This window comes from Eurosta solidaginis, chromosome 1 (genome assembly GCF_040869045.1).
Source record: "Eurosta solidaginis isolate ZX-2024a chromosome 1, ASM4086904v1, whole genome shotgun sequence".
NCBI lineage: Eukaryota > Metazoa > Arthropoda > Insecta > Diptera > Tephritidae > Eurosta > Eurosta solidaginis.
In genome coordinates this window covers 169,298,239-169,325,745 of record NC_090319.1, presented here as the reverse complement: position 1 = coordinate 169,325,745, position 27,507 = coordinate 169,298,239, and the positions used below count along the sequence as shown (strand labels likewise).

Here is a 27,507-nt window from a genome sequence, read left to right as displayed (position 1 = left end):
ACTTTCTGAGGAAGCACAGGAAGCCCGTAACAAAGATTTGAGACGATTCAGGGATGATAACACACAAAAGCAGTCACGTGAAGCCACGAATAGAGATCTTATGAATATGTTGCTTATAACATCGGATCCTTTAGTTAACAGTTTTAGGGAGATACCTAAGAAAAATTTCAAAAGTCTGACCTCAGAAGTCTTAAATTTACTGTCCCCCGATAATGTTGAGGAGTCAATGAATACCCCAGTTGTTTCAAGCTTTCACAGTAGTTTTGTAATAAGTAATTTTCACATAATTAATTTAATTATTTACATTGTTATTATTATTATTTTAATTCACTTTTACATTCCTGACTGGTACTATAAAATAATTTTGTAAAAATTGTAGTGCCAGGATAAATACTCAAATAAATACAAAATATGTATGTACATATGTACAATCACTCACATAAATAAATAGACACCCCTTTTTGGACAATTCTTACAATTTTCGCTTTCTCAAATTTATTTTAACTAATTTCCCATACGAAAATTTTTCACAATCTCTAACAAAAAGAGAGAAGAGATTTGTAGTCCATTCAATTTGAGTACAATAAAGTAATATTCTGAAGTCCTTTAATTTTTTTTGGATCTATGCCACTTATTCACATGAGTTACTGTATATGAAATAAGCAAATGTATGCATATGAAGTAAAATTTTGGAAAAAAATAAAAAAAAGAACATATGGCTGAACAAAATGACGTAGTTGTAATAAATGACTGCATATGAAACGGAAAATCTCATAAAATAATTTTGTCCAGCTAGCTTGTTCTACACGAAACACTGTGCGACGGCTGCTCACATATCTACAGACACCTGCTAGAATCGTGGAAAATGAGTTCAAAGCTACATGGCGAACCGAACGGACACAGATTAGCAAAATAAAAATAAAAATAAAATAAATATACGTAAAATTGTTTATTTAGTTATTGTTGCCAGTTATTACAAACTAAGCTGAATTGTGTGTTATTATTGTAGTTCCCTGATGAAGATCTCCGAAAACCAAATCGTTTTATTACGTTTGACCTAGAACCGGCAAAATAAAAAACTTACATTTATATGTTTCATTCTAAACCTTAAATTTATTGAAAGCAAATGCAAATTTGTTATAATGACTAAAACAACTTTACGATAATGAATATACTAAATACTCAATATTTTACTTTCTTTTAAGTTCTGATTTCCATCGAAATATCGTTAGTTTTGGCAATGCTGATTAAATGAAACAATTTTTGGTTGATTCAAATAATTATTAATTAGATACACGTTTCCTAACATCACTACCTCCTTTTAAAACATCAACTCGTGCAATTTTTATGTTTACACAAACAATAAAATATTGCATAAAAACGAATAAAAAATAACATGAAATTACTAGAGCTTACATTTTCTAACTGTACTATTGAGCATCAGTCTTGCCATTTTGGTACTTTGGAGCCAGATCTAGTCCTTTTTTTTGCGTTTAGCTCCAAAAATTCTGGTTTAGCCCCTAGCTCTATTTTTGGCCCTCTTTAAAATGTTTGCCCCTTTTTGGTTCCAAATCTATTTCGGCAATACGTATTGTGAAATTTGCAATGTGTTTTATGTGTGCCGAAGGTTTATTTTATTTGTTTCGTTATGTATGAAGTGGCAACTCGGTACTCAACTGATAACAAAAACTTTATTCGATAAACTGTGTCATGAGGTTGTATATTTGCTCTCCAGCTTGTGCAACAGCATAGTAGTGTCACCTTCTAAGAATTTCGACCCTTTATAATAAATTTTTGTCTCCCGTACCTTATTTTCATTATACCTTTGCAGAATATATACGACTTAAAAAATAAGGTAAATGTATAGACGAATTCATTGAAAGAAAGGTACGTAATATATGTCGCGACTTCATAATTAAATTAATAGAGCAATTAAGGCAACGCTTGCCAAACAATATAGAAACGCTTAGCAAAATAGATTTCTTTTCGGTTGAAAACACATTGAGAATTGTAAAACCTCAAAGGTTTTCATATTTCACAAATGAAAAAAACAAGGAAAGTACTAATGAAATAACGGGATTAAAAATGCAGTGGAAAAATATCTATCTCCAAAATTGGAAAAATGTAACAATAATTCATCTTTTGAGGGCGTAATCATTGATTTTGAAGTTTAAGGCCCTTCAAACATATCTCGTCCCAACATAAACTTGAATATCGCACACGTTTATTTTAATGGTGATTCGTACACCCGTAGGACGTTAAAAATTGAACAATAAAATTGGAAAAAAATTAATTTAATTTTCATCGGCCAACATTTTGGCAAGTCGTATTTTTGGCGAACCTATAGACGTGACGTCATTGTAGTAGTGTGAGAAATACTTCTTACTTTTTAACGATACCTTACCGCCAAATGGCAACACAAACGTTAAAAACAACGTATTTTTGTTATTAAAGAATATAAAATTAACTAAAAAAACAGTATTATTTATGTAGCTCGCTTTTACCTTATTTTTTTGTTTTTTTTTGTTTATTTAACTGTACCTTTTTTATAACTTTGTTTAATTTTGATTTGAAATAAATGTGAAACCTTACATTGAAAAATGTACATATAGTTTTAGCTCTTTTTGCAACGGGTTTTGGATTTTCTTGAAGAAATTTAACTCTTTCTAGCCCTTTTTTTCTAGATTCTAGCCCCAAAGAAATTTTTTTTCTGGCAACACTGTTGAGCATGTACTTTAGACTGGGACGAGACCTCACTTTTCTGTAATTTCTATACTAAAAATATGGCTCACTATGCAAAACTTAAAATTTTATAGTAAATATCCTAGACGTAATCATAAGGAAATAAAAAGAAGTTTCAATCTAATGTCTTTTTGGAAACTCTCTCAGGGTCATTTGGGGGTCATTTCGGGATCTTTTAGGGTACTCCATCGGGGTCTTTTGGGGGTTGTTCCGGGATCTTTTTGGGGACTCCCTCGGGGTCGTTCCGTGATGGTTTTGGGGGCTCCCTCGGGGGTCGTTCCGGGATGATTTTGGGGGCTTCAGAGTATCACATTGTCCACAACTAATGAATATGGAAACGTACTGCTGACGTCAATGGTATTTTTGACGATCTGGAACAATATCATTAACTTTCGGATGAGCATCTAAGAGTCTTGTAAAGCGAAAATTTAAAAAAATAATATTTGGAAAGGTTTTGTTTATATGTATTTAAGGAAGTCGACGTTTCGGCCATTTCGGCGGCGGCGTGCGAAAAACGCCTCAAATCGGCGGCGGCGGCGGCGTTTATTGGCGGCGTATATCTCTAGTATATACATATGTACACTTTACTCCAAATGATATAAATAAAAAAAGCCGCGAACTAATTAGCCACAGTCGTACAAATCTTACACAATAAAGTACAATAAAGTAAGTAAGAACGTATGTGATTACATATGTAGGTAGGTAGATTTTCGTTTATTTATTAATTTTTTTAAGAATAATTAGATTAGATTAGATTTATTCATTTTCTTTCAATAAGCTTTTTAAATATATGTATAAATAGGAACTTAATAAAATTATTAAAAGAAAAGTAAGGCGTTCAGTAAAATGGTATCTATGCAATTTTAGTGTTGAATGCCGTCACAGATTAAGATTAATGAACATGTACGATATGTGTGGGGTGAAGGTAGAGATAAGCCGTAAGCTCAATGAATTAAATAATGAAAACAATAAAACATTAAAAATAACAATTTTGGTTTCAGTTCACTAAGTGACAGGGTTCAGTAAATTTTTGATGTCGTCTTGTGACAGCTCAAATTAAAATGATTTAACATTTAAATACTCTCGCAAATTCCAAATGACACGCATAGTCGCAGGTATCTTATTGAAGGCTTTACAAGAAACCATAGTAAAGAAGTTATTAAAATGAGTAGTACGAGAAATGGGAACAACAACAAGTTCGAATGAGTTTTGCCTTAATTGTACAAAGAGATGTAGACATATGGGAAATATATAGACAAATATTCTTGAATTGAGTTGGTTATCATAATTTTTTAAAATTGTTTATCGGCCTATTGATAAATGATTCAAGGTTCGATTCGAGCTCAAGGCCAGAACAATAATTTTTTTCTAATGATAATTATTGTTATTTTTTAATTTTTCTAAATTTGAAAAATTGTATTTTGTTTTTTTGGAATAGTAAGTAGAAAATTTTTCAGACAACCTGCCATAGCTGCGCAGATAGATCCATTTCGAAGGGTGCTAAGCCTTCATCATCAGTACGCTTTAGGCATGCTGCGCTAACCATTTAGCTATACAGCGGTGGTTTGTTTGACTGGCAAATTTGCTACTTCTATTCCTTTTTACCAACTATATTTATTCAGTGTTGCGCCATCTGGTGCAAATCACTGATAATGTTGGATTTTTGTTTATTGTCAATTACTTTGTTTGACATTCCCAAGTGCTCATGGTTTATTAACAATTGTTTTTGTTTTTATCGGCCTATTGATAAATGATTCAAGGTTCGATTCGAGCTCAAGGCCAGAACAATAATTTTTTTCTAATGATAATTATTGTTATTTTTTAATTTTTCTAAATTTGAAAAATTGTATTTTGTTTTTTTTGAATAGTAGGTAGAAAATTTTTCCGACAACCTGCCATAGCTGCGCAGATAGATCCATTTCGAAGGGTGCTAAGCCTTCATCATCAGTACGCTTTAGGCATGCTGCGCTAACCATTTAGCTATACAGCGGTGGTTTGTTTGACTGGCAAATTTGCTACTTCTATTCCTTTTTACCAACTATACTTATTCAGTGTTGCGCCATCTGGTGCAAATCACTCATAATGCTGGATTTTTGTTTATTGTCAATTACTTTGTTTGACATTCCCAAGTGCTCATGGTTTATTAACAATTGTTTTTGTTTTTATCGGCCTATTGATAAATGATTCAAGGTTCGATTCGAGCTCAAGGCCAGAACAATAATTTTTTTCTAATGATAATTATTGTTATTTTTTAATTTTTCTAAATTTGAAAAATTGTATTTTGTTTTTTTTGGAATAGTAAGTAGAAAATTTTTCAGACAACCTGCCATAGTTGCGCAGATAGATCCATTTCGAAGGGTGCTAAGCCTTCATCAGCAGTACGCTTTAGGCATGCTGCGCTAACCATTTAGCTATACAGCGGTGGTTTGTTTGACTGGCAAATTTGCTACTTCTATTCCTTTTTACCAACTATATTTATTCAGTGTTGCGCCATCTGGTGCAAATCACTCATAATGCTGGATTTTTGTTTATTGTCAATTACTTTGTTTGACATTCCCAAGTAAAAAAAAAAAAAAAAATGACATTCCCAAGTGCTCATGGTTTATTAACAATTGTTTTTGTTTTTATCGGCCTATTGATAAGTGATTCAAGGTTCGATTCGAGCTCAAGGCCAGAACAATAATTTTTTTCTAATGATAATTATTGTTATTTTTTTATTTTTCTAAATTTGAAAAATTGTATTTTGTTTTTTTGGAATAGTAAGTAGAAAATTTTTCAGACAACCTGCCATAGCTGCGCAGATAGATCCATTTCGAAGGGTGCTAAGCCTTCATCATCAGTACGCTTTAGGCATGCTGCGCTAACCATTTAGCTATACAGCGGTGGTTTGATTGACTGGCAAATTTGCTACTTCTATTCCTTTTTACCAACTATATTTATTCAGTGTTGCGCCATCTGGTGCAAATAAATCACTGATAATGCTAGATTTTTGTTTATTGTCAATTACTTTGTTTGACATTCCCAAGTGCTCATGGTTTATTAACAATTGTTTTTGTTTTTATCGGCCTATTGATAAATGATTCAAGGTTCGATTCGAGCTCAAGGCCAGAACAATAATTTTTTCTAATGATAATTATTGTTATTTTTTAATTTTTCTAAATTTGAAAAATTGTATTTTGTTTTTTTGGAATAGTAAGTAGAAAATTTTTCAGACAACATGCCATAGCTGCGCAGATAGATCCACTTCGAAGGATGCTAAGCCTTCATCATCAGTACGCTTTAGGCATGCTGCGCTAACAATTTAGCTATACAGCGGTGGTTTGTTTGACTGGCAAATTTGCTACTTCTATTCCTTTTTACCAACTATATTTATTCAGTGTTGCGCCATCTGGTGCAAATCACTGATAATGCTAGATTTTTTGTTTATTGTCAATTACTTTGTTTGACATTCCCAAGTGCTCATGGTTTATTAACAATTGTTTTTGTTTTTATCGGCCTATTGATAAATGATTCAAGGTTCGATTCGAGCTCAAGGCCAGAACAATAATTTTTTTCTAATGATACTTATTGTTATTTTTTAATTTTTCTAAATTTGAAAAATTGTATTTTGTGTTTTTTTTTTTTGTTCTGGCCTTGAGCTCGAATCGAACTTTGAATAATTTTTTAAAATTAAAACAATTTTTATATCGAATAAAAAGTTTTCATTGATTGAATAATGAGGGAGTACCAATTGCGAGTTTAGGAGTACTCTCTTTTATCTCTGTGTATAAGGATGTAATTTTACATAGCCGTTCTTGGCAGCCAGCGGCTTTTAACCACTGATTCCGTAGAAATTTTCCTCAATTCGAAGAAACTTTTTTAGGGAGAGTCTTCCTCATTTCAGGTAAATGTTTTTTTCTGAGTGTAGGTTGATTGCCTTTACTATTTTTGGAACTATTACATTTAGAAGAACGCGTATTTCAAAATTATGGTCCTTAAGTCTATTATAACGAGGCAAGTTGTGCATCGTTGTGTATGAAAAAAGCCCCTCTACCGCTGCTGAGGAAGGCAACGGGGTGTTGTATTTAAGGAAAATCTTTTTCACAACCCGATAAACATCCAATGCTAAAAGATTATTCGTTACAGGTTCATGTAAATATTTTTTTACCTGAAGTTGCGCTTCAGTGTTACTGAAGATATCAACTCCACTAGAGCTAGTGCTGGAGATGTTACCGAAATCAAAAAAGTCATCTACCTTGTTTGTTGGATTTGTCGTTGACAACACTACGGCATCCGCTTCCGTTGCAGCAGTCATCACCACCGAGTACACTTTTTCCTGTGCTTCGGTCGAGAAGCAACATATTCAGTTTTGAATTACGGAGGGATTACAGCTGCAATAGCTGCCCATTTTCCGCAATCCTCAACTTTAAATAAGTCCCTAAAGCGGTGCTCCACTCTTTCAGCCAAATAATCGACAGCATCAATGCAAAAGGTTGTTCCGACGTGTGTTTTGACTGTTAGCAGTGTTATGATACAAGTAGACCTGTTAACTAATGATTACTAATGGTAATGAATAGCCGTTCCATTGATTATTTTCTTTAAACGCCATTTAAAGATTACTTGCCATTATTTTCTATTTTTAATGATTACTTTTCAATTAATTTTAAAAAATAATCAAAAAAAATCATGATTTTTTCCGATTATTGAAAAAAATCAAAAAAAAAAAACTAAAAATAATCAAAAGTAATCAAAAAAGGTCTTTTTGATTACTTTTGATTTTTTCGATTATTTTTGATTTTTTTGTGATTTTTTTTTTTTTTTTGATTACTTTTGATTCTTTTTCCGCTTTGTTGAAAGAAAAGTAATTTTTTTTGCATGCACGGAATAATTTCTACATACAAGTACATTTTAGAATGCAATATTAAATCGTAACCGCTTATCGAGGCAAATATATACGTGCAACATAGAGGGCGAATGGTATATGAGCATTGACATATTCTCCCGTAAGTATATATACATGTGCATTATTACACTCATTATATAAAATAATAATGGTTTCATACTTAAGTCAAGCCAATTTTATTTTGTATCCAAAATTAATATATCCGCTATTTTTTAAGTTATGACTATGCACTGATTGTTTTGTAATCAAAGTTTATCATATTGTTCGCTTTATTTTAGTAATATTGGTTTCATATCATCGCCAGTGTGGGGCAATGTTCTCCAACAAAAAGTGGGCTGAAAAATTTTGCACAAAATGAGCTGTATAGCTATCTGAGTGATTCATATACTAACATGGACATTTGGAAAACACGAAGTGCGTTGAAAGAAACTGCAAAACTCTTCAAAACACCTTTAACTTCTTCTGCTACTGTTGGGGGACTATTTTCCTTTGCAGGAATTATAAATCCTCCAAGGCGTCAGTCTTTGTCGGACGTTTCATTCGAAACCTTAACTTTCTTGAAAGCAAATGCAAATTTGTTATAATGACTAAAACAACTTTTAGATAATGAATATACATAAATTCCTCTTATTTCGTTTAAGTTTTAATTTCCGTCGAAATATCGTTATTTTTGGCAATGTTAATTTAATGAAACAATTTTTAATTGATGCCAATAATTACTAATTAGATACAGATTTCATAACATCATTACTTCCTTGTAAAACATCAACTTGTGCAATTTTTATGTTTACAAAAACACATATAATATTGCATAAAAATGAATAAAAAATAACATGAAATTACTAAGGCTTACATTTTCTACATGCATGTACATTAGATTGGGACGAAACCTTACTTTTCTGTAATTTCCGCTGTTAATACAAAAATATGGCTCACTATGCAAAACTTGAGATTATATAGAAAATATCATAGACGTAATCATCTATATATATTAAAATGAATGTCCGTTTATGTGAGGTTTATAGAATCAAAAACTAGACCCTCGATCGATGCACAGGGTCTCGATATATAGGACAAAACGTGGACCCGGGTACCCCTGGAATATGTTTGTAGAAGATGGATATCAAATGAAAGCTGTTGATGAGTGCTTTAGTAGAGGGTAATTTTCATACCCCTAGGTGACTAGGGTCTCCAGATATAGGGCAAAACGTGGACCCGGGTACCCCTAGAATATGTTTGTAGAAGATGGATATCAAATGAAAGCTGTTGATGAGTGCTTTAGTAGAGTGTAATTTTCATACCCCTGGGTGACTATGGTCTCGAGATATAGGCCAAAACGTAGATCAGGGTAACACTAGGATGTGTTTTTACATTATGTGTATCAAATTGAAACTGTTGATGTGTGCTTTAGTACACAGTAAGCTTTATGCCGCTGGGTGACTAGGGTCTCGAGACATAGGCCAAAACATGGAAACGGATACACCTAGAATGCGTTTTTACATTATGGGTATCAAATTAAAGCTGTTGATGTGTGCTTTAGTACAAAGTAAGTTTTACACCGCTGGGTGACTAGGGTCTCGATATACATATGGGCCAAAAAATGGACCCGGATACACCTAGAATGTGTTTTTACATTATGGGTATCAAACTGAACCTGTTGAAGTGCGCTTTAGTACAGAGTAAGTTTTACACCGCTGGGTGACTAGGGTCCCGAGATATAGGCCAAACATGGACCCGGATACCCCTAAAATGTGTGTGTATTATGGATATCAAATGAAGGCTGTTGCTGAGAGCTTTAAAGTAATTTTCATTGTGATATTCGATTTAGTCGCATCAATCTGGCAAAACTGATAAATTTGCATGCGAAGCCGAAATAAAGACATGAATTAATAATAAACAAATACATATTTACATACGTCCTATTCGATTTGCCTGAAATTTGGTATATAAATTTGCCTACATTAGTATTTACGATCCTTTTTTCCGGGAAGTAGAGAAGAGACGGGCTAGGACTGGGACTGAGACTGAGACTCGAAGTTTAACTGGGACTGAGACTCGGAATGGGACTGGAACAAAATACATACCACCCTCTGGGACTGTCAATAAGAGATGATGAATGAGAAAAACTTGAGAGAAGAGAAAAGAGAGAAGGAGACTGAGACAGAGATATAATGAGACGAAGATGGAGATAGATGAAGCGAAAAATACGGAGGAGGAGTGAATACAAAGATTAGGAAAAAGTGTACAGGGGGAGGGCAGAGTTAGACGGAAAAAGCTTATTAAAATATATGCAGATAGACCAAATTTAGTGCAGAACAACGTCTGCCGGGTCTGCTAGTATGGAAATAAAAAGAAGTTTTAATCTAATGTACATGTACATATGTTAATAAATTTATCTCGGATATAACAACCTTTGGTTAGACAACTGATCATGATGATCAATGATAACTTAAGAGGATCGTTCCAGTTGGAAGTGAAGCTATCAACCTAAGTAGTATTACACATACATGTTGTTTGAGCATATTGTTTTGTCGTTAAGCAATACACACTCCCCCATAAGGTATTCGTCGGACACATTTATAGACACGATAATTTGCAGGTGGGTATGTACGTACCCCTTATGCCCTCTTAATATACCGCTACATCCACCAATGTACTCGTATGTACAAAACAATCAGTGCATATCCATAACGTAATCCAAAATAGTTGGTATATTTATTTTGGATATAACAAAATTGGCATAGACTTAAGGATGAAACCACAAAGGATCGTTGCTAAATGAAAGCTTTTGGACGCCAACCTATGAATCCAACATTTTTTTACATATTGTAACGAATTTGGTAAAACTCCGCTTATTTTACACCTTCTACTAACGTTCGTATCGCTAAATTGTTGAATAAGTAACTCCAATATTCAATAATGCAAAATGTCTTTATCACAATACTTCACAATAACACTTATACTTCGCAACTGATAGCGTGCTTAAATCAAACTGATTTTGCTTACTCAGCTTTTGCTCCTTTTATACTCTCTGCTGTGTCGTTCGCATACTTCTGGGCGTTTCTTCTTATAGAATTTACTACTTGTTTACCAGCTATAAACTACAGATGCACGTTTATAGCTTCTCGCATAGCAATATGCGGGATGCTTGCATACTTTTGTGAGTATCTCAGATATATGCATGTGTATGTGTGAGAACTAATTTGCTGATGATTGCATACTTTTGTGAATATCTCTCCGCTGTTGTATGTACATATGTGTAGACATAATGATTGATTTGTTTATGTAGATACAAGTGACTGTTTAGTATCGGCTTAGAGATGATAGTATGCCTTAGTGTTGCTAATATTCGTCACACTGCCCTCCACCTAAGTCTGATCGTCCCAATCAGACAAATTTCCTGATCTAAACGCTGCTAGCATCTCCAAATGAACCACCCTTCTATTTCGTGGTTTCCCAATGGTTTGTATGCGGTAGATGGTATCACTGATCCTCTTCACAACTTTGTATGAGTACTCCCAACTGCACCGAAATTTGGATGAAACACCTTTCCGTCGGTGAGGGTTGTATAACAGTACCAAATCTCGCTCCAAGAAACCTTCCGAATTTTTGTTCTCGTCGTATCTGTGTTTCATCTTACTACTCATTACCCTGGGCCGTTCCATCACACTCTGTTCTTTGGCCAATGAAGAACTACTTCGCAGAGCTTGATCTTGCCGGATTGACTTTGCATCATCTTGACGTTTCACAACAGTAGTGCGCGCTGGCTTGAAACCACCCCTGCATTCTTTCGTTCGTTTTAGTGCATCCATTAGGGTTTGTCAATGCCAGTGTTTTTCTCGTGGGTACCTTGGGTTTTGATTTGTTTGGCCCATTCATTCCATCAACCTTTGCCCGCTTTACTTTCTTTGACTTTTGTGGTCTCTATTGAATCTGCTCCACCAGCACTCGCTTACTGCTGAACCCTTTCTCCAAACTGAAGTTAAGTGGTATATCCTGGTTCTTATAGCGCATACTCCTTCTCTGATGTCGATTCTTCAACGATTTCCAACGAATTTGTGTAGAATCGTGGCCTTTCCAATTAAGACCTCACATACCACTTCTCCTTGGACTTGGTTATACTCGCCAGTGACCGTGCGCAACCTTGATCCAGGTAACGGTTTTACTCTCCTGTCGACCAAGTCAGATCGCATTAAGGAATGAGATGCGCCCGTATCTACAGCCAGTAAACGTTCTTTGCCATCCACATTCCCTCTGACGGCAAGACTGCTTGATTTCCTTCCAATTTGCGACACAGATATCACAGGACATTCAATAGCTGGAGCTAGCTCTCGATCTTACATCTGACACGCTCTTGCTCATCCCCTCCAGCTTTATTATTAAGATCACCCATGCTGTTGAAACCACTAGGATTAAGATCGCAATGACGTGCAATGTGGCCTGGGTTGCCGCACTTGAAACATTTCATAACTCCAGAGCTTTTCTGTTGTGATCCCTTCAGTGCTTCCAAAATTGTGTCCACCAAATCTGGCCTTTCCACACGATGGGCTTTGTACGCTGGCTTATTCAAAAGTGAGGCAATTTTTTGAGTCAGTGCATGGGATACCGTTTCAGCAAATGTTGGCTTTCCATATATAGCTCGTTTCGTTTCGATATCCCGTATTCCATTTATAAAGCTCTGAATTTTAACCCTCTCGGTGTATTCCCCGGGTGCGTCTGCATTTGCAAAATGAGCCAATCTTTCACCATCCGAGGCAAACTCCAGCCAAGCCTCATTCGCTCTTTGGTAACGGTTTTGCAACTCAATTTGGTATATCTGTTTTCTATGCTCGCTTCCATAACGTCTCTCGACAGCGGCCATCAATGCTTCATAACTGTTCCGTTCGTACTCTGGAATCGTCTGTAAGATTTCCGCTGCAGGCCCTTTCAATGCCACGAACAGAGCTGCAACTTTATCTTCAGCATTCCAGTTGTTCACTGCTGCGGTCTTCTCAAACTGTAGCTTAAAGACCTGGAAAGGAACAGAACCTCAAAGGATGGTATCTTTACCTTTGGATTACTCACTGAAACTGCTGGGCGATTTATTTGCCACTCCTGTATACGACCTCTCAAAGCTTCTATCTCGGCATCCATTTTGTTCTCGAGCTGTACAATTTTTGTATTCTGTGCTTCTAACTGCGAAGACATTTGTGCCACCTGCAATGATAAGCGCTCCTCTTGTGCTTCCATCTTGGATGTAATCTGTGTCGACATTTCTGAAATAAGCGTTTCTTGTGCTTTCAACTGCTCAGCCAACTGAGATGTCATACATATATGTTTTCTGTTCTTCCAGTTGAGATGACATTTGCGACAACATTGACGTTACTGTCAATGTTTGTGCAGATGTTGCAGCCAATATCATGTTCAAGTCTGTGCTGCTCAGCAATTTTTGTTGCTGATTCTTCCACATCAGGATAAAAGACATACTCGTCCTCATTAATTCCTTCCAACTCCATTACCTCTCGTAGTCGTGCTTGAAGTTCGATCTTATTGCCGTTTGTATTCAATCCACGGTTCTGCAACTTCTTTTTCAGTTGCTGGATCCTTAATTCACTTAACTTTGCCCTGTCCAAGTTGTATTCGAAATCTTCAGAATTTACTCAACAATTCCTCTTCTGACGCCAATTGTAGCGAATTTAGTGAAACTCTGCTTATTTTACACCTTCTACTAACGTTCGTATCGCTAAATTGTTGAATAAATAACTCCAATATTCAAAATGCAAAATGTCTTTATTAGAATACTTCACAATAACACTTATACTTCGCAACTGATAGCGTGCTTAAATCAAACTGATTTGGCTTACTCAGCTTTTGTTCCTTTTATGCTCTATGCTGTGTCGTTCGCATAATTCTAGGCGTTTCTTCTTCTAGAATTTACTACTTGTTTACCAGCTATAAACTCACCAGCTATAAACTACAGATGCACGTTTATAGCTTCTCACATAGCAATATGCGCGATGATTGCATACTTTTGTGAGTATCTCAGATATATGCATGTGTATGTGTGAGAACTACTTTGCTGATGATTACATACTTTTGTGAATATCTCTCCGCTGCTGTATGTACACATGTGTAGACATAATGATTGATTTGTTTATGTAGATACAAGTGACGGCTTAGTATCGGCTTAGAGATGATAGTATGCCTTAGTGTTGCTAATATTCGTCACAATATTGTCTGGGCAATTAAAAAAAACGCCATTTTCGATCCCACATTACTTTATATACTGAGTGTAGTAAAATATGCATATGGGTATACACTTTTTGATTACTTTTGATTATTTTTTATTTTTATTTATTTTTTTTTCAATAATCGGAAAAAATCATGATTTTTTTTCTAATGGCAATCAACTAGTAATTGCTTCTTTCGGAAAACAATTGAAATAATCACTGGCCATTAAAATAGGCTATAATTAATTGATTACTAATGCTAATTAAAATTTAACAGGTCTGTTCAATCTGTACCAAAATTTATGTGATATTCTTAATCTTGGTATTCCCGTTTGAAGGTGTGAAACATGTCGCATGTTTTTTTGTAAACAGAAGTAATCCGAAATTGTAATTCTTTCGGAAAACGCAAATAAGGTTTTATTTTTTTCATACGGCTCCATTATTAAAACGAGATTTAAAGTCAGGGGTTTTTTGTCCCTACAATCATAATTTCACTAGCCGACTATTTCGGGGTATCATAAAGTCTCGAAATATGAAAATTTTGATTCGCATCTGTTTAAAATAAAACGCGTATGTATTTAAAAAAAGGAAAATTTTAAATATCACTAGATTTGAACGTCTTATCTAGGAATGATATTGATATTTAAATGTTAGCATTCTAAATCAGTAAAAAACATACTATGCAGCGGTAAGGAGCAAAGATTAATAAAAATATGATCTATACAACGGTGTATATGAGAGTATCGAATTCATATCTGGAAATGAACCATCGGGGTATATAGCAACGCCCACAATGAGCCAGGTCACTAAGCAAAATTCGTATAAAAGCACAACTTTTGGAAAAATTAAGCACCCTTATAAGTAGATAGGAATAAAAAAGTACTTACTACGCCATTAACCGACAGCAGTTGGTCTCCTCTTTTTAATCCACCATGCCTATCAGCTACCCCACCGGGGATAATACGTGAAATGTATATCGGTGAGTTTTGTTCCTTTCCTCCCATGACATTAAATCCAAGACCTAAGTAGGTACATATAAATAATAACATATTGTTAATCATAATCAGTGCTTCTCAGAATTGGTTATATTGAAGTGCAAATCAGAATACATGTACAAACTTGTATATACACTGGCATTTATTTTTCATTTGAAAATAAATATTAAATTTTCAAAAGCTCAAAGATCGTGATTCGCTATATCATCACAATACTCAAGAACAATTAAACTTATCATGACTTTATTATTATTATTAATAGGCCTGGAACACTGCCACCTTTGTGTAAATCTATTGTACATGACCTTTCAGCCTAATTTTATATGTGGAGGCTTTTAATGTATCTAAGTACCTCTTCAGGCTTTTTAATCCATATCACATGGGGATTAAGAGTCACACCACCTAGATGGAAGTGTCTCACAGAAACGACAAATTTGACTATCGGATAGATTTAACTGACTTAAGTGATATCGTAAACCTCAGTGTCCCGTATAGTACCCAATGAGAGTTCGTAGGTCCTCCCTGCTTAGATTAATGAATTTGGCTGATACTTTCGTTGCCGAAAGTATAAACAGTTTGGCCTGTCTTTGCCCAGGGCAGTCAATACAGTGTCGTCTGAATTGTTTTGTTTCCCAGTTACTTATGGTTTCCCTAGTGTGTGCTTTTGTGGGTTCACAAATGGCTCTGGATCATAGAATGCTGATGTAGCACCCTGCTTGGCTAGGTAATCTGTATGTTCATTACCTTCATGTCCCTGATGTCCGGCAACCCATCCTAACAAGACCTTGTTTTTGGCCGCCAGGTCATTAATATCTTGGCTTTTAAAGCCATTAACATAATTTCAAAATAAAGGCATATACAAGTTTCCAAGTCTTATCTCAAATTCTGAAGTCAAACCTTTAAATGGCGGAATAGACTTTTTTTTCAGTGTCATAATATCTTTAAATATTAGTTGTCTATTGTTAGTGTAAATTTGATTTGTATACCGAAGTGCTCGTTCATCATACGAAAGTGCCTTTGCACTTGCATATGAAAATCAAAAACTCCCATATGAACCTCGATTACTTTCTCATTTTATTTTAATTATCACTTGAATGAATGTGACGGGTGTGACACCGAAAAATCTCTATCTCACCGCGGTAGACTAAGACAAGTTTTAGTTCGACACCTTAGCTTTTAAGAATTATTCCAGTCATAATACAAAATTTATCAGTTCAATTCTAGCAACATAGTGTAGTGTCATATAGTGTCAGCTAATAAAATATAATAAAATGAAAAACTAGCTGCCAACAAATTAGCATGCAACCATGTAGGTATGCACTTGGCAGCACTGCAATGAAGAAGTCGAATGACGTGGAGAATTCTGATTGGCTGAATCTCCCGTTATTCGACTCCGTCATACGATTTAACCGCTATGCACTTTTGCATAGCTACAGGACTGATTTGGAAGTTTTCAGTTTTGAATAGTTCTAGTTAGAATTGAGCCGGCACCACAGTAACACGCGAAAAAGTGAAACGAATTAAAAAGACTGAGGTTGTAAATGAAACAAATTAAAAAACTAAAACTAAATTTGTAAAATAAGAATTTAAAACATTTATTGGTCGCTGGTTGGTGAATATCATAAATTTTTGGCCATTCTACCAAATTTTGTTGCCGCTTTATCAATGCTACTCTATGGTCTGTATTGCTATCGATTAACATTTGTACTTACAAAAAGGTATTTGCCATTTGTCGTTGACATCATTCACTAAATATTTGGTTGCACAATTGGTAAGTAGCAGTTCTGTTGCTAAACCCCACATTACATCTCACTTCTGCGTTTGTAGAAATTCCTTTCTTGCACAATCATTCAACAATATATACAATTTTCCACAACTAACAATGACTTTAGAGGAGCTGAAACAACAACGCGCCAGGGTTGAGTCATCTTGAAATAAAACAAATCAAAATAAAAAATTATTCATCATTTTAAATTTTTTGATTGATGACAAAAAAGTTATTTTTTATTCAAGCGTTTTTGAATCCTGAGTGATGATAATCGGTCATTCCCATTTTTGTAAATTTTGAGTTAAGGGTTGAGCTATTATTCCTTATTTAAAAAATATGGAATAACAATAAAATTTCAATTTTTATTCAGTTATTCAAAAATAAAAAAATAAACCCTCGAGATGCCCTGAAAATATACCCATATGCGTAACCAGTGCGCGTGTAGTTCTGAAGCTTCTGAGTGTAATATGGAGATGATTTTGGGGAGTATTCGCGGGGTTTTAGGGGTCATTTGGACGTAATTTCTGAGAACCCTGGGGATCCTCCTGGGGTCTCTTGCGGTAAATTTTTTGGGTAATTTCAGGGATTCCCTCGGGGTCCTCCCGGGGTCTTTTGGGGTCCATTCCAGGGGCTCCCTCGCGATCTTCCTGGAGTTTTTGGCGGTCATTTCGGGATGGTTTTTGAGACACCCTCCGGGTTCTCCCAGGGTCATTTTCGGGTCGTTACGGGATCTTTTTGGGGATTCCCTCTGGGTCATTTGGGGGTCCCCCGGGGTGTTTTGGGGGTCGTTCCGAGATAATTTTGGAGACTCCCTCGGGGTCCTCCCGGGGTCATTTGGGGGTCGTTCCGGGATCTTTTTGGAAACTCTCTCAGGGTCATTTGGGGGTCATTTCGGGATCTTTTAGGGTACTCCATCGGGGTCTTTTGGGGGTTGTTCCGGGATCTTTTTGGGGACTCCCTCGGGGTCGTTCCGTGATGGTTTTGGGGGCTCCCTCGGGGGTCGTTCCGGGATGATTTTGGGGGCTTCAGAGTATCACATTGTCCACAACTAATGAATATGGAAACGTACTGCTGACGTCAATGGTATTTTTGACGATCTGGAACAATATCATTAACTTTCGGATGAGCATCTAAGAGTCTTGTAAAGCGAAAATTTAAAAAAATAATATTTGGAAAGGTTTTGTTTATATGTATTTAAGGAAGTCGACGTTTCGGCCATTTCGGCGGCGGCGTGCGAAAAACGCCTCAAATCGGCGGCGGCGGCGGCGTTTATTGGCGGCGTATATCTCTAGTATATACATATGTACACTTTACTCCAAATGATATAAATAAAAAAAGCCGCGAACTAGTTAGCCACAGTCGTACAAATCTTACACAATAAAGTACAATAAAGTAAGTAAGAACGTATGTGATTACATATGTAGGTAGGTAGATTTTCGTTTATTTATTAATTTTTTTAAGAATAATTAGATTAGATTAGATTTATTCATTTTCTTTCAATAAGCTTTTTAAATATATGTATAAATAGGAACTTAATAAAATTATTAAAAGAAAAGTAAGGCGTTCAGTAAAATGGTATCTATGCAATTTTAGTGTTGAATGCCGTCACAGATTAAGATTAATGAACATGTACGATATGTGTGGGGTGAAGGTAGAGATAAGCCATAAGCTCAATGAATTAAATAATGAAAACAATAAAACATTAAAAATAACAATTTTGGTTTCAGTTCACTAAGTGACAGGGTTCAGTAAATTTTTGATGTCGTCTTGTGACAGCTCAAATAAAAATGATTTAACATTTTTTAAATACTCTCGCAAATTCCTAATGACACGCATAGTCGCAGGTATCTTATTGAAGGCTTTACAAGAAACCATAGTAAAGAAGTTATTAAAATGAGTAGTACAAGAAATGGGAACAACAACAAGTTCGAATGAGTTTTGCCTTAATTGTACAAAGAGATGTAGACATATGGGAAATATATAGACAAATATTCTTGAATTGAGTTGGTTATCATAATTTTTTAAAATTGTTTATCGGCCTATTGATAAATGATTCAAGGTTCGATTCGAGCTCAAGGCCAGAACAATAATTTTTTTCTAGTGATAATTGTTGTTATTTTTTAATTTTTCTAAATTTGAAAAATTGTATTTTGTTTTTTTGGAATAGTAAGTAGAAAATTTTTCAGACAACCTGCCATAGCAGCGCAGATAGATCCATTTCGAAGGGTGCTAAGCCTTCATCATCAGTACGCTTTAGGCATGCTGCGCTAACCATTTAGCTATACAGCGGTGGTTTGTTTGACTGGCAAATTTGCTACTTCTATTCCTTTTTACCAACTATATTTATTCAGTGTTGCGCCATCTGGTGCAAATCACTGATAATGTTGAATTTTTGTTTATTGTCAATTACTTTGTTTGACATTCCCAAGTGCTCATGGTTTATTAACAATTGTTTTTGTTTTTATCGGCCTATTGATAAATGATTCAAGGTTCGATTCGAGCTCAAGGCCAGAACAATAATTTTTTTCTAATGATAATTATTGTTATTTTTTAATTTTTCTAAATTTGAAAAATTGTATTTTGTTTTTTTGAATAGTAGGTAGAAAATTTTTCAGACAACCTGCCATAGCTGCGCAGATAGATCCATTTCGAAGGGTGCTAAGCCTTCATCATCAGTACGCTTTAGGCATGCTGCGCTAACCATTTAGCTATACAGCGGTGGTTTGTTTGACTGGCAAATTTGCTACTTCTATTCCTTTTTACCAACTATACTTATTCAGTGTTGCGCCATCTGGTGCAAATCACTCATAATGCTGGATTTTTGTTTATTGTCAATTACTTTGCTTGACATTCCCAAGTGCTCATGGTTTATTAACAATTGTTTTTGTTTTTATCGGCCTATTGATAAATGATTCAAGGTTCGATTCGAGCTCAAGGCCAGAACAATAATTTTTTTCTAATGATAATTATTGTTATTTTTTAATTTTTCTAAATTTGAAAAATTGTATTTTGTTTTTTTTGGAATAGTAAGTAGAAAATTTTTCAGACAACCTGCCATAGTTGCGCAGATAGATCCATTTCGAAGGGTGCTAAGCCTTCATCATCAGTACGCTTTAGGCATGCTGCGCTAACCATTTTGCTATACAGCGGTGGTTTGTTTGACTGGCAAATTTGCTACTTCTATTCCTTTTTACCAACTATATTTATTCAGTGTTGCGCCATCTGGTGCAAATCACTCATAATGCTGGATTTTTGTTTATTGTCAATTACTTTGTTTGACATTCCCAAGTAAAAAAAAAAAAAAAATGACATTCCCAAGTGCTCATGGTTTATTAACAATTGTTTTTGTTTTTATCGGCCTATTGATAAGTGATTCAAGGTTCGATTCGAGCTCAAGGCCAGAACAATAATTTTTTTCTAATGATAATTATTGTTATTTTTTAATTTTTCTAAATTTGAAAAATTGTATTTTGTTTTTTTGGAATAGTAAGTAGAAAATTTTTCAGACAACCTGCCATAGCTGCGCAGATAGATCCATTTCGAAGGGTGCTAAGCCTTCATCATCAGTACGCTTTAGGCATGCTGCGCTAACCATTTAGCTATACAGCGGTGGTTTGTTTGACTGGCAAATATGCTACTTCTATTCCTTTTTACCAACTATATTTATTCAGTGTTGCGCCATCTGGTGCAAATAAATCACTGATAATGCTAGATTTTTGTTTATTGTCAATTACTTTGTTTGACATTCCCAAGTGCTCATGGTTTATTAACAATTGTTTTTGTTTTTATCGGCCTATTGATAAATGCTTCAAGGTTCGATTCGAGCTCAAGGCCAGAACAATAATTTTTTCTAATGATAATTATTGTTATTTTTTAATTTTTCTAAATTTGAAAAATTGTATTTTGTTTTTTTGGAATAGTAAGTAGAAAATTTTTCAGACAACATGCCATAGCTGCGCAGATAGATCCACTTCGAAGAATGCTAAGCCTTCATCATCAGTACGCTTTAGGCATGCTGCGCTAACAATTTAGCTATACAGCGGTGGTTTGTTTGACTGGCAAATTTGCTACTTCTATTCCTTTTTACCAACTATATTTATTCAGTGTTGCGCCATCTGGTGCAAATCACTGATAATGCTAGATTTTTGTTTATTGTCAATTACTTTGTTTGACATTCCCAAGTGCTCATGGTTTATTAACAATTGTTTTTGTTTTTATCGGCCTATTGATAAATGATTCAAGGTTCGATTCGAGCTCAAGGCCAGAACAATAATTTTTTTCTAATGATACTTATTGTTATTTTTTAATTTTTCTAAATTTGAAAAATTGTATTTTGTGTTTTTTTTTTTTTGTTCTGGCCTTGAGCTCGAATCGAACTTTGAATATTTTTTTAAAATTAAAACAATTTTTATATCGAATAAAAAGTTTTCATTGATTGAATAATGAGGGAGTACCAATTGCGAGTTTAGGAGTACTCTCTTTTATCTCTGTGTATAAGGATGTAATTTTACATAGCCGTTCTTGGCAGCCAGCGGCTTTTAACCACTGATTCCGTAGAAATTTTCCTCAATTCGAAGAAACTTTTTTAGGGAGTGTCTTCCTCATTTCAGGTAAATGTTTTTTTCTGAGTGTAGGTTGATTGCCTTTACTATTTTTGGAACTATTACATTTAGAAGAACGCGTATTTCAAAATTATGGTCCTTAAGTCTATTATAACGAGGCAAGTTGTGCATCGTTGTGTATGAAAAAAGCCTCTCTACCGCTGCTGAGGAAGGCAACGGGGTGTTGTATTTAAGGAAAATCTTTTTCACAACCCGATAAACATCCAATGCTAAAAGATTATTCGTTACAGGTTCATGTAAATATTTTTTTACCTGAAGTTGCGCTTCAGTGTTACTGAAGATATCAACTCCACTAGAGCTAGTGCTGGAGATGTTACCGAAATCAAAAAAGTCATCTACCTTGTTTGTTGGATTTGTCGTTGACAACACTACGGCATCCGCTTCCGTTGCAGCAGTCATCACCACCGAGTACACTTTTTCCTGTGCTTCGGTCGAGAAGCAACATATTCAGTTTTGAATTACGGAGGGATTACAGCTGCAATAGCTGCCCATTTTCCGCAATCCTCAACTTTAAATAAGTCCCTAAAGCGGTGCTCCACTCTTTCAGCCAAATAATCGACAGCATCAATGCAAAAGGTTGTTCCGACGTGTGTTTTGACTGTTAGCAGTGTTATGATACAAGTAGACCTGTTAACTAATGATTACTAATGGTAATGAATAGCCGTTCCATTGATTATTTTCTTTAAACGCCATTTAAAGATTACTTGCCATTATTTTCTATTTTTAATGATTACTTTTCAATTAATTTTAAAAAATAATCAAAAAAAATCATGATTTTTTCCGATTATTGAAAAAAATCAAAAAAAAAAAACTAAAAATAATCAAAAGTAATCAAAAAAGGTCTTTTTGATTACTTTTGATTTTTTCGATTATTTTTGATTTTTTTGTGATTTTTTTTTTTTTTTTGATTACTTTTGATTCTTTTTCCGCTTTGTTGAAAGAAAAGTAATTTTTTTTGCATGCACGGAATAATTTCTACATACAAGTACATTTTAGAATGCAATATTAAATCGTAACCGCTTATCGAGGCAAATATATACGTGCAACATAGAGGGCGAATGGTATATGAGCATTGACATATTCTCCCGTAAGTATATATACATGTGCATTATTACACTCATTATATAAAATAATAATGGTTTCATACTTAAGTCAAGCCAATTTTATTTTGTATCCAAAATTAATATATCCGCTATTTTTTAAGTTATGACTATGCACTGATTGTTTTGTAATCAAAGTTTATCATATTGTTCGCTTTATTTTAGTAATATTGGTTTCATATCATCGCCAGTGTGGGGCAATGTTCTCCAACAAAAAGTGGGCTGAAAAATTTTGCACAAAATGAGCTGTATAGCTATCTGAGTGATTCATATACTAACATGGACATTTGGAAAACACGAAGTGCGTTGAAAGAAACTGCAAAACTCTTCAAAACACCTTTAACTTCTTCTGCTACTGTTGGGGGACTATTTTCCTTTGCAGGAATTATAAATCCTCCAAGGCGTCAGTCTTTGTCGGACGTTTCATTCGAAACCTTAACTTTCTTGAAAGCAAATGCAAATTTGTTATAATGACTAAAACAACTTTTAGATAATGAATATACATAAATTCCTCTTATTTCGTTTAAGTTTTAATTTCCGTCGAAATATCGTTATTTTTGGCAATGTTAATTTAATGAAACAATTTTTAATTGATGCCAATAATTACTAATTAGATACAGATTTCATAACATCATTACTTCCTTGTAAAACATCAACTTGTGCAATTTTTATGTTTACAAAAACACATATAATATTGCATAAAAATGAATAAAAAATAACATGAAATTACTAAGGCTTACATTTTCTACATGCATGTACATTAGATTGGGACGAAACCTTACTTTTCTGTAATTTCCGCTGTTAATACAAAAATATGGCTCACTATGCAAAACTTGAGATTATATAGAAAATATCATAGACGTAATCATCTATATATATTAAAATGAATGTCCGTTTATGTGAGGTTTATAGAATCAAAAACTAGACCCTCGATCGATGCACAGGGTCTCGAGATATAGGACAAAACGTGGACCCGGGTACCCCTAGAATATGTTTGTAGAAGATGGATATCAAATGAAAGCTGTTGATGAGTGCTTTAGTAGAGGGTAATTTTCATACCCCTAGGTGACTAGGGTCTCCAGATATAGGGCAAAACGTGGACCCGGGTACCCCTAGAATATGTTTGTAGAAGATGGATATCAAATGAAAGCTGTTGATGAGTGCTTTAGTAGAGTGTAATTTTCATACCCCTGGGTGACTATGGTCTCGAGATATAGGCCAAAACGTAGATCAGGGTAACACTAGGATGTGTTTTTACATTATGTGTATCAAATTGAAACTGTTGATGTGTGCTTTAGTACACAGTAAGCTTTATGCCGCTGGGTGACTAGGGTCTCGAGACATAGGCCAAAACATGGAAACGGATACACCTAGAATGCGTTTTTACATTATGGGTATCAAATTAAAGCTGTTGATGTGTGCTTTAGTACAAAGTAAGTTTTACACCGCTGGGTGACTAGGGTCTCGATATACATATGGGCCAAAAAATGGACCCGGATACACCTAGAATGTGTTTTTACATTATGGGTATCAAACTGAACCTGTTGAAGTGCGCTTTAGTACAGAGTAAGTTTTACACCGCTGGGTAACTAGGGTCCCGAGATATAGGCCAAACATGGACCCGGATACCCCTAAAATGTGTGTGTATTATGGATATCAAATGAAGGCTGTTGCTGAGAGCTTTAAAGTAATTTTCATTGTGATATTCGATTTAGTCGCATCAATCTGGCAAAACTGATAAATTTGCATGCGAAGCCGAAATAAAGACATGAATTAATAATAAACAAATACATATTTACATACGTCCTATTCGATTTGCCTGAAATTTGGTATATAAATTTGCCTACATTAGTATTTACGATCCTTTTTTCCGGGAAGTAGAGAAGAGACGGGCTAGGACTGGGACTGAGACTGAGACTCGAAGTTTAACTGGGACTGAGACTCGGAATGGGACTGGAACAAAATACATACCACCCTCTGGGACTGTCAATAAGAGATGATGAATGAGAAAAACTTGAGAGAAGAGAAAAGAGAGAAGGAGACTGAGACAGAGATATAATGAGACGAAGATGGAGATAGATGAAGCGAAAAATACGGAGGAGGAGTGAATACAAAGATTAGGAAAAAGTGTACAGGGTGAGGGCAGAGTTAGACGGAAAAAGCTTATTAAAATATATGCAGATAGACCAAATTTAGTGCAGAACAACGTCTGCCGGGTCTGCTAGTATGGAAATAAAAAGAAGTTTTAATCTAATGTACATGTACATATGTTAATAAATTTATCTGGGATATAACAACCTTTCGTTAGACAACTAATTATGGTGATGAATGACAACTTAGAGGATCGCTCCAGTTGGAAGTGAAGCTATCAGCCATCAAACTAAGTAGTATTACTCATACATATTGTTCGCGCATATTGTTTTATCATAAAACAATACGCAATCCCCAGGTATTCATCGGCAACACTTATAGATACGATAATTTGTAGGTGGATATGTACATACATATGTACCCATATGCCTAGATACGCGCTCATGATATACGGGTACAACCTCTAATGTACTTGTATGTACAAAACAATCAGTGATAGCCATAACGTAATCCAAAATAGTGGATATATTAATTTTGTATACAAAACAAAATTGGCTTGACTTAAGGATGAACAATAGAGGATCGTTATTATCTTATAGAATAAGTGTAGCAAATTATGCACGTGTATATACTTACCGGAGAATATGTTTAGATGAACGCTCATATACCATTCGCCCTATATGTTGCATGTACATATATATTTGCCTCGATAAGGGGTTACGATTTAATATTGCATCCTAAAATGTACTTGTATGTAGAAATTATTCCGTGCATGCAACAAACGAGAATTTTTCTTTCAAAAAAGCAGAAAAATAATTAAAAATAATCAAAAAAAGAAATAAAAAAAAAATAAAAAATAATCGAAAAAATCAAAAATAATCGGAAAAAATCATAATTTTTTTATTTTTTTCTAATGGTAATCAATTAGTAATTGCTTTTTACGGAAAACAATTGAAATAATCATTGGCCATTAAAATAGGCATCTAATTAATTGATTACTAATGCTAATTCAAATTTAACAGATCGGGATACAAGGCAACAAATACCCATAGCTGCAGTTTTTCTCAACTTGCAGTTTATCCAAGGTATCAATAAGGGGTCGTGTGCAGTTCAAATAGTCTTCTAAATTTTTAAAATCAGTATTTTGCCTGGTGTTTGTTATTCCCACTGCCTCACTGAATGTAATAATTTAGTCGCGTAGCGAAACAATCAATGCTAAGCTATCGAACGAAGAGTTCCACCTAACACATATTGGCTTGGTCAGAGGTTTTCCAAGATATTCTATCAATATTTGTCTCTGTTTCGGGGAATGTAACAAAGACCATAAAGCCTGGCATCGGTTAATCGTTTCACTATGTTGGGAAGACAGAGTTGCTGACTGCTTTATGAAGGAAGTAAAATCCGTAGAGGCAATTAAATTAATGGTATGACTGGCGTATCTGACATGCACCGATAGCGATAGCTTTGGCCGGAACTGCTGAGGTTCATCTTCGGGTAAGGCTGGTTCAGCATCGAATGGTAATTGGTATGATGCATTATTGGCGACATATGGATCAATTGTATCATCGTCTTGGTCATCATCGGACATAAAATCAGTATAGCCTTCTACAAAATTTAGTTTAAAATTTAAAAAATTAAGAAATGTTGTTCCGAAATGTGGTTTCTTTTGAGAATAGGGTCTACACACGCTGATTCTCACTCGCGAGTCATCCGTGTACGTGTTACCACTACGTCAACACCATATGTATACAAATGATAATGGTTTAGTATAGGACCAAATCTCCTAACTTTTACAGAAAGAAGCTAAAAATCCGAGCACATTCTTATGTTTTGTTGTTTTTCAAATGGCCCCGAGGGAGTCCCCAAAACCATCCCGGAACAACCCCCAAATGACTCCGGGAGGACCCCGAGGAAGTCCCCAAAAACATCCCGGAACGACCCTCAAAAGACCCCGAGGGAGTCTCCAAAAATATCCCGGAACAACCCCCAAATGACCCCGATGGAGTCCCCAAAAAGATTCCGGAATGACCCCTAAATGACCCCGAGGGAGTCCCCAAAACCATCCCGGAACGACCCCCAAAAGAACCCGGGGGTACCCCGTGGGAGCCCCCAAAACCATTCCGTAATGACCCCCAAATGCCCCCAAGGGAGTCCTCAAATTCATCCCGGAACGACCCCAAAAATACCCCGGGGGTACCCCGATGGAGTCCCCAAAAAGATCCCGGAACAACCCCCAAATGACCCTGGGAGGACCTCGAGGGAGTCCTCAAAACCCTCCCGGAATGACCCCCAAATGACCCAGGGGGAGTCCCCAAAAAGATCCCGGAACAACCACCAAATGACCCCGCGAGGAGCCCGAGGGGGTATCAAAAACCATCCCGAAATGACCCCCATAAACTCCAGGAGGATCGCGAGGGAGCCCCTAGAATGGACCCAAAAAGACACCGGGAGGATCCCGAGGGAGTCCCCAAAAATATCCCGGAACAACCCCCAAATGACCCCGATGGAGTCACCAAAAAGATCCCGGAATGACCCCTAAATGACCCCGAGGGAGTCCCCAAGACCTCCCCGCAATGACCCCCAAATGATCCCGAAGGAGCCCCCAAAACCATCCCGGATACCGGTACGACCCCCAAATGACTCTGACAGAGTCTCCAAAAAGATCCCGGAAGAAGGATCGCGAGGAAGCCCCTGGAATGGACCCAAAAAGACCCCGGGAGGACCCCGAGCGAGTCCCCGAAATTACCAAAAAATATACCCCAAGATACCCCAGAAATTACGTCCAAATGACCCCAAAAAACCCTCGCGAATACTCCACAAAATCATCTCAATATTACACTCAGAAGCTTCAGAACTACACGCGCATATGGGTATATTTTCAGGGCATCTCGAGGGTTTATTTTTTTATTTTTTAATAACTGAATAAAAATTTAAATTTTATTGTTATTCCATATTTTTTAAATAAGGAATAAAAACTCAACTCTTTACTCAAAATTTACCAAAATAAGAATGACCTATTATCATCACTCAGGTTATTTTGAATAACGATAAAATGTTATTCATTATTCAAAAATACTTGAATAAAAAATACCTTTTTA

At 35.5% G+C, this 27,507-nt stretch overlaps 1 protein-coding gene across 1 annotated transcript in view; it reads right to left on the bottom strand.

Moving 5' to 3' along the window:
- The window catches only part of veli (L27 and PDZ_signaling domain-containing protein veli), a 438,946-nt gene that overhangs the window by 239,964 nt on the left and 171,475 nt on the right, over positions 1-27,507 (bottom strand). The window contains exon 3 of the mRNA XM_067760021.1: positions 14,721-14,854. Coding sequence (XP_067616122.1) covers positions 14,721-14,854 — 134 coding nt within the window. The remainder of the gene's footprint in view (positions 1-14,720; positions 14,855-27,507) is intronic.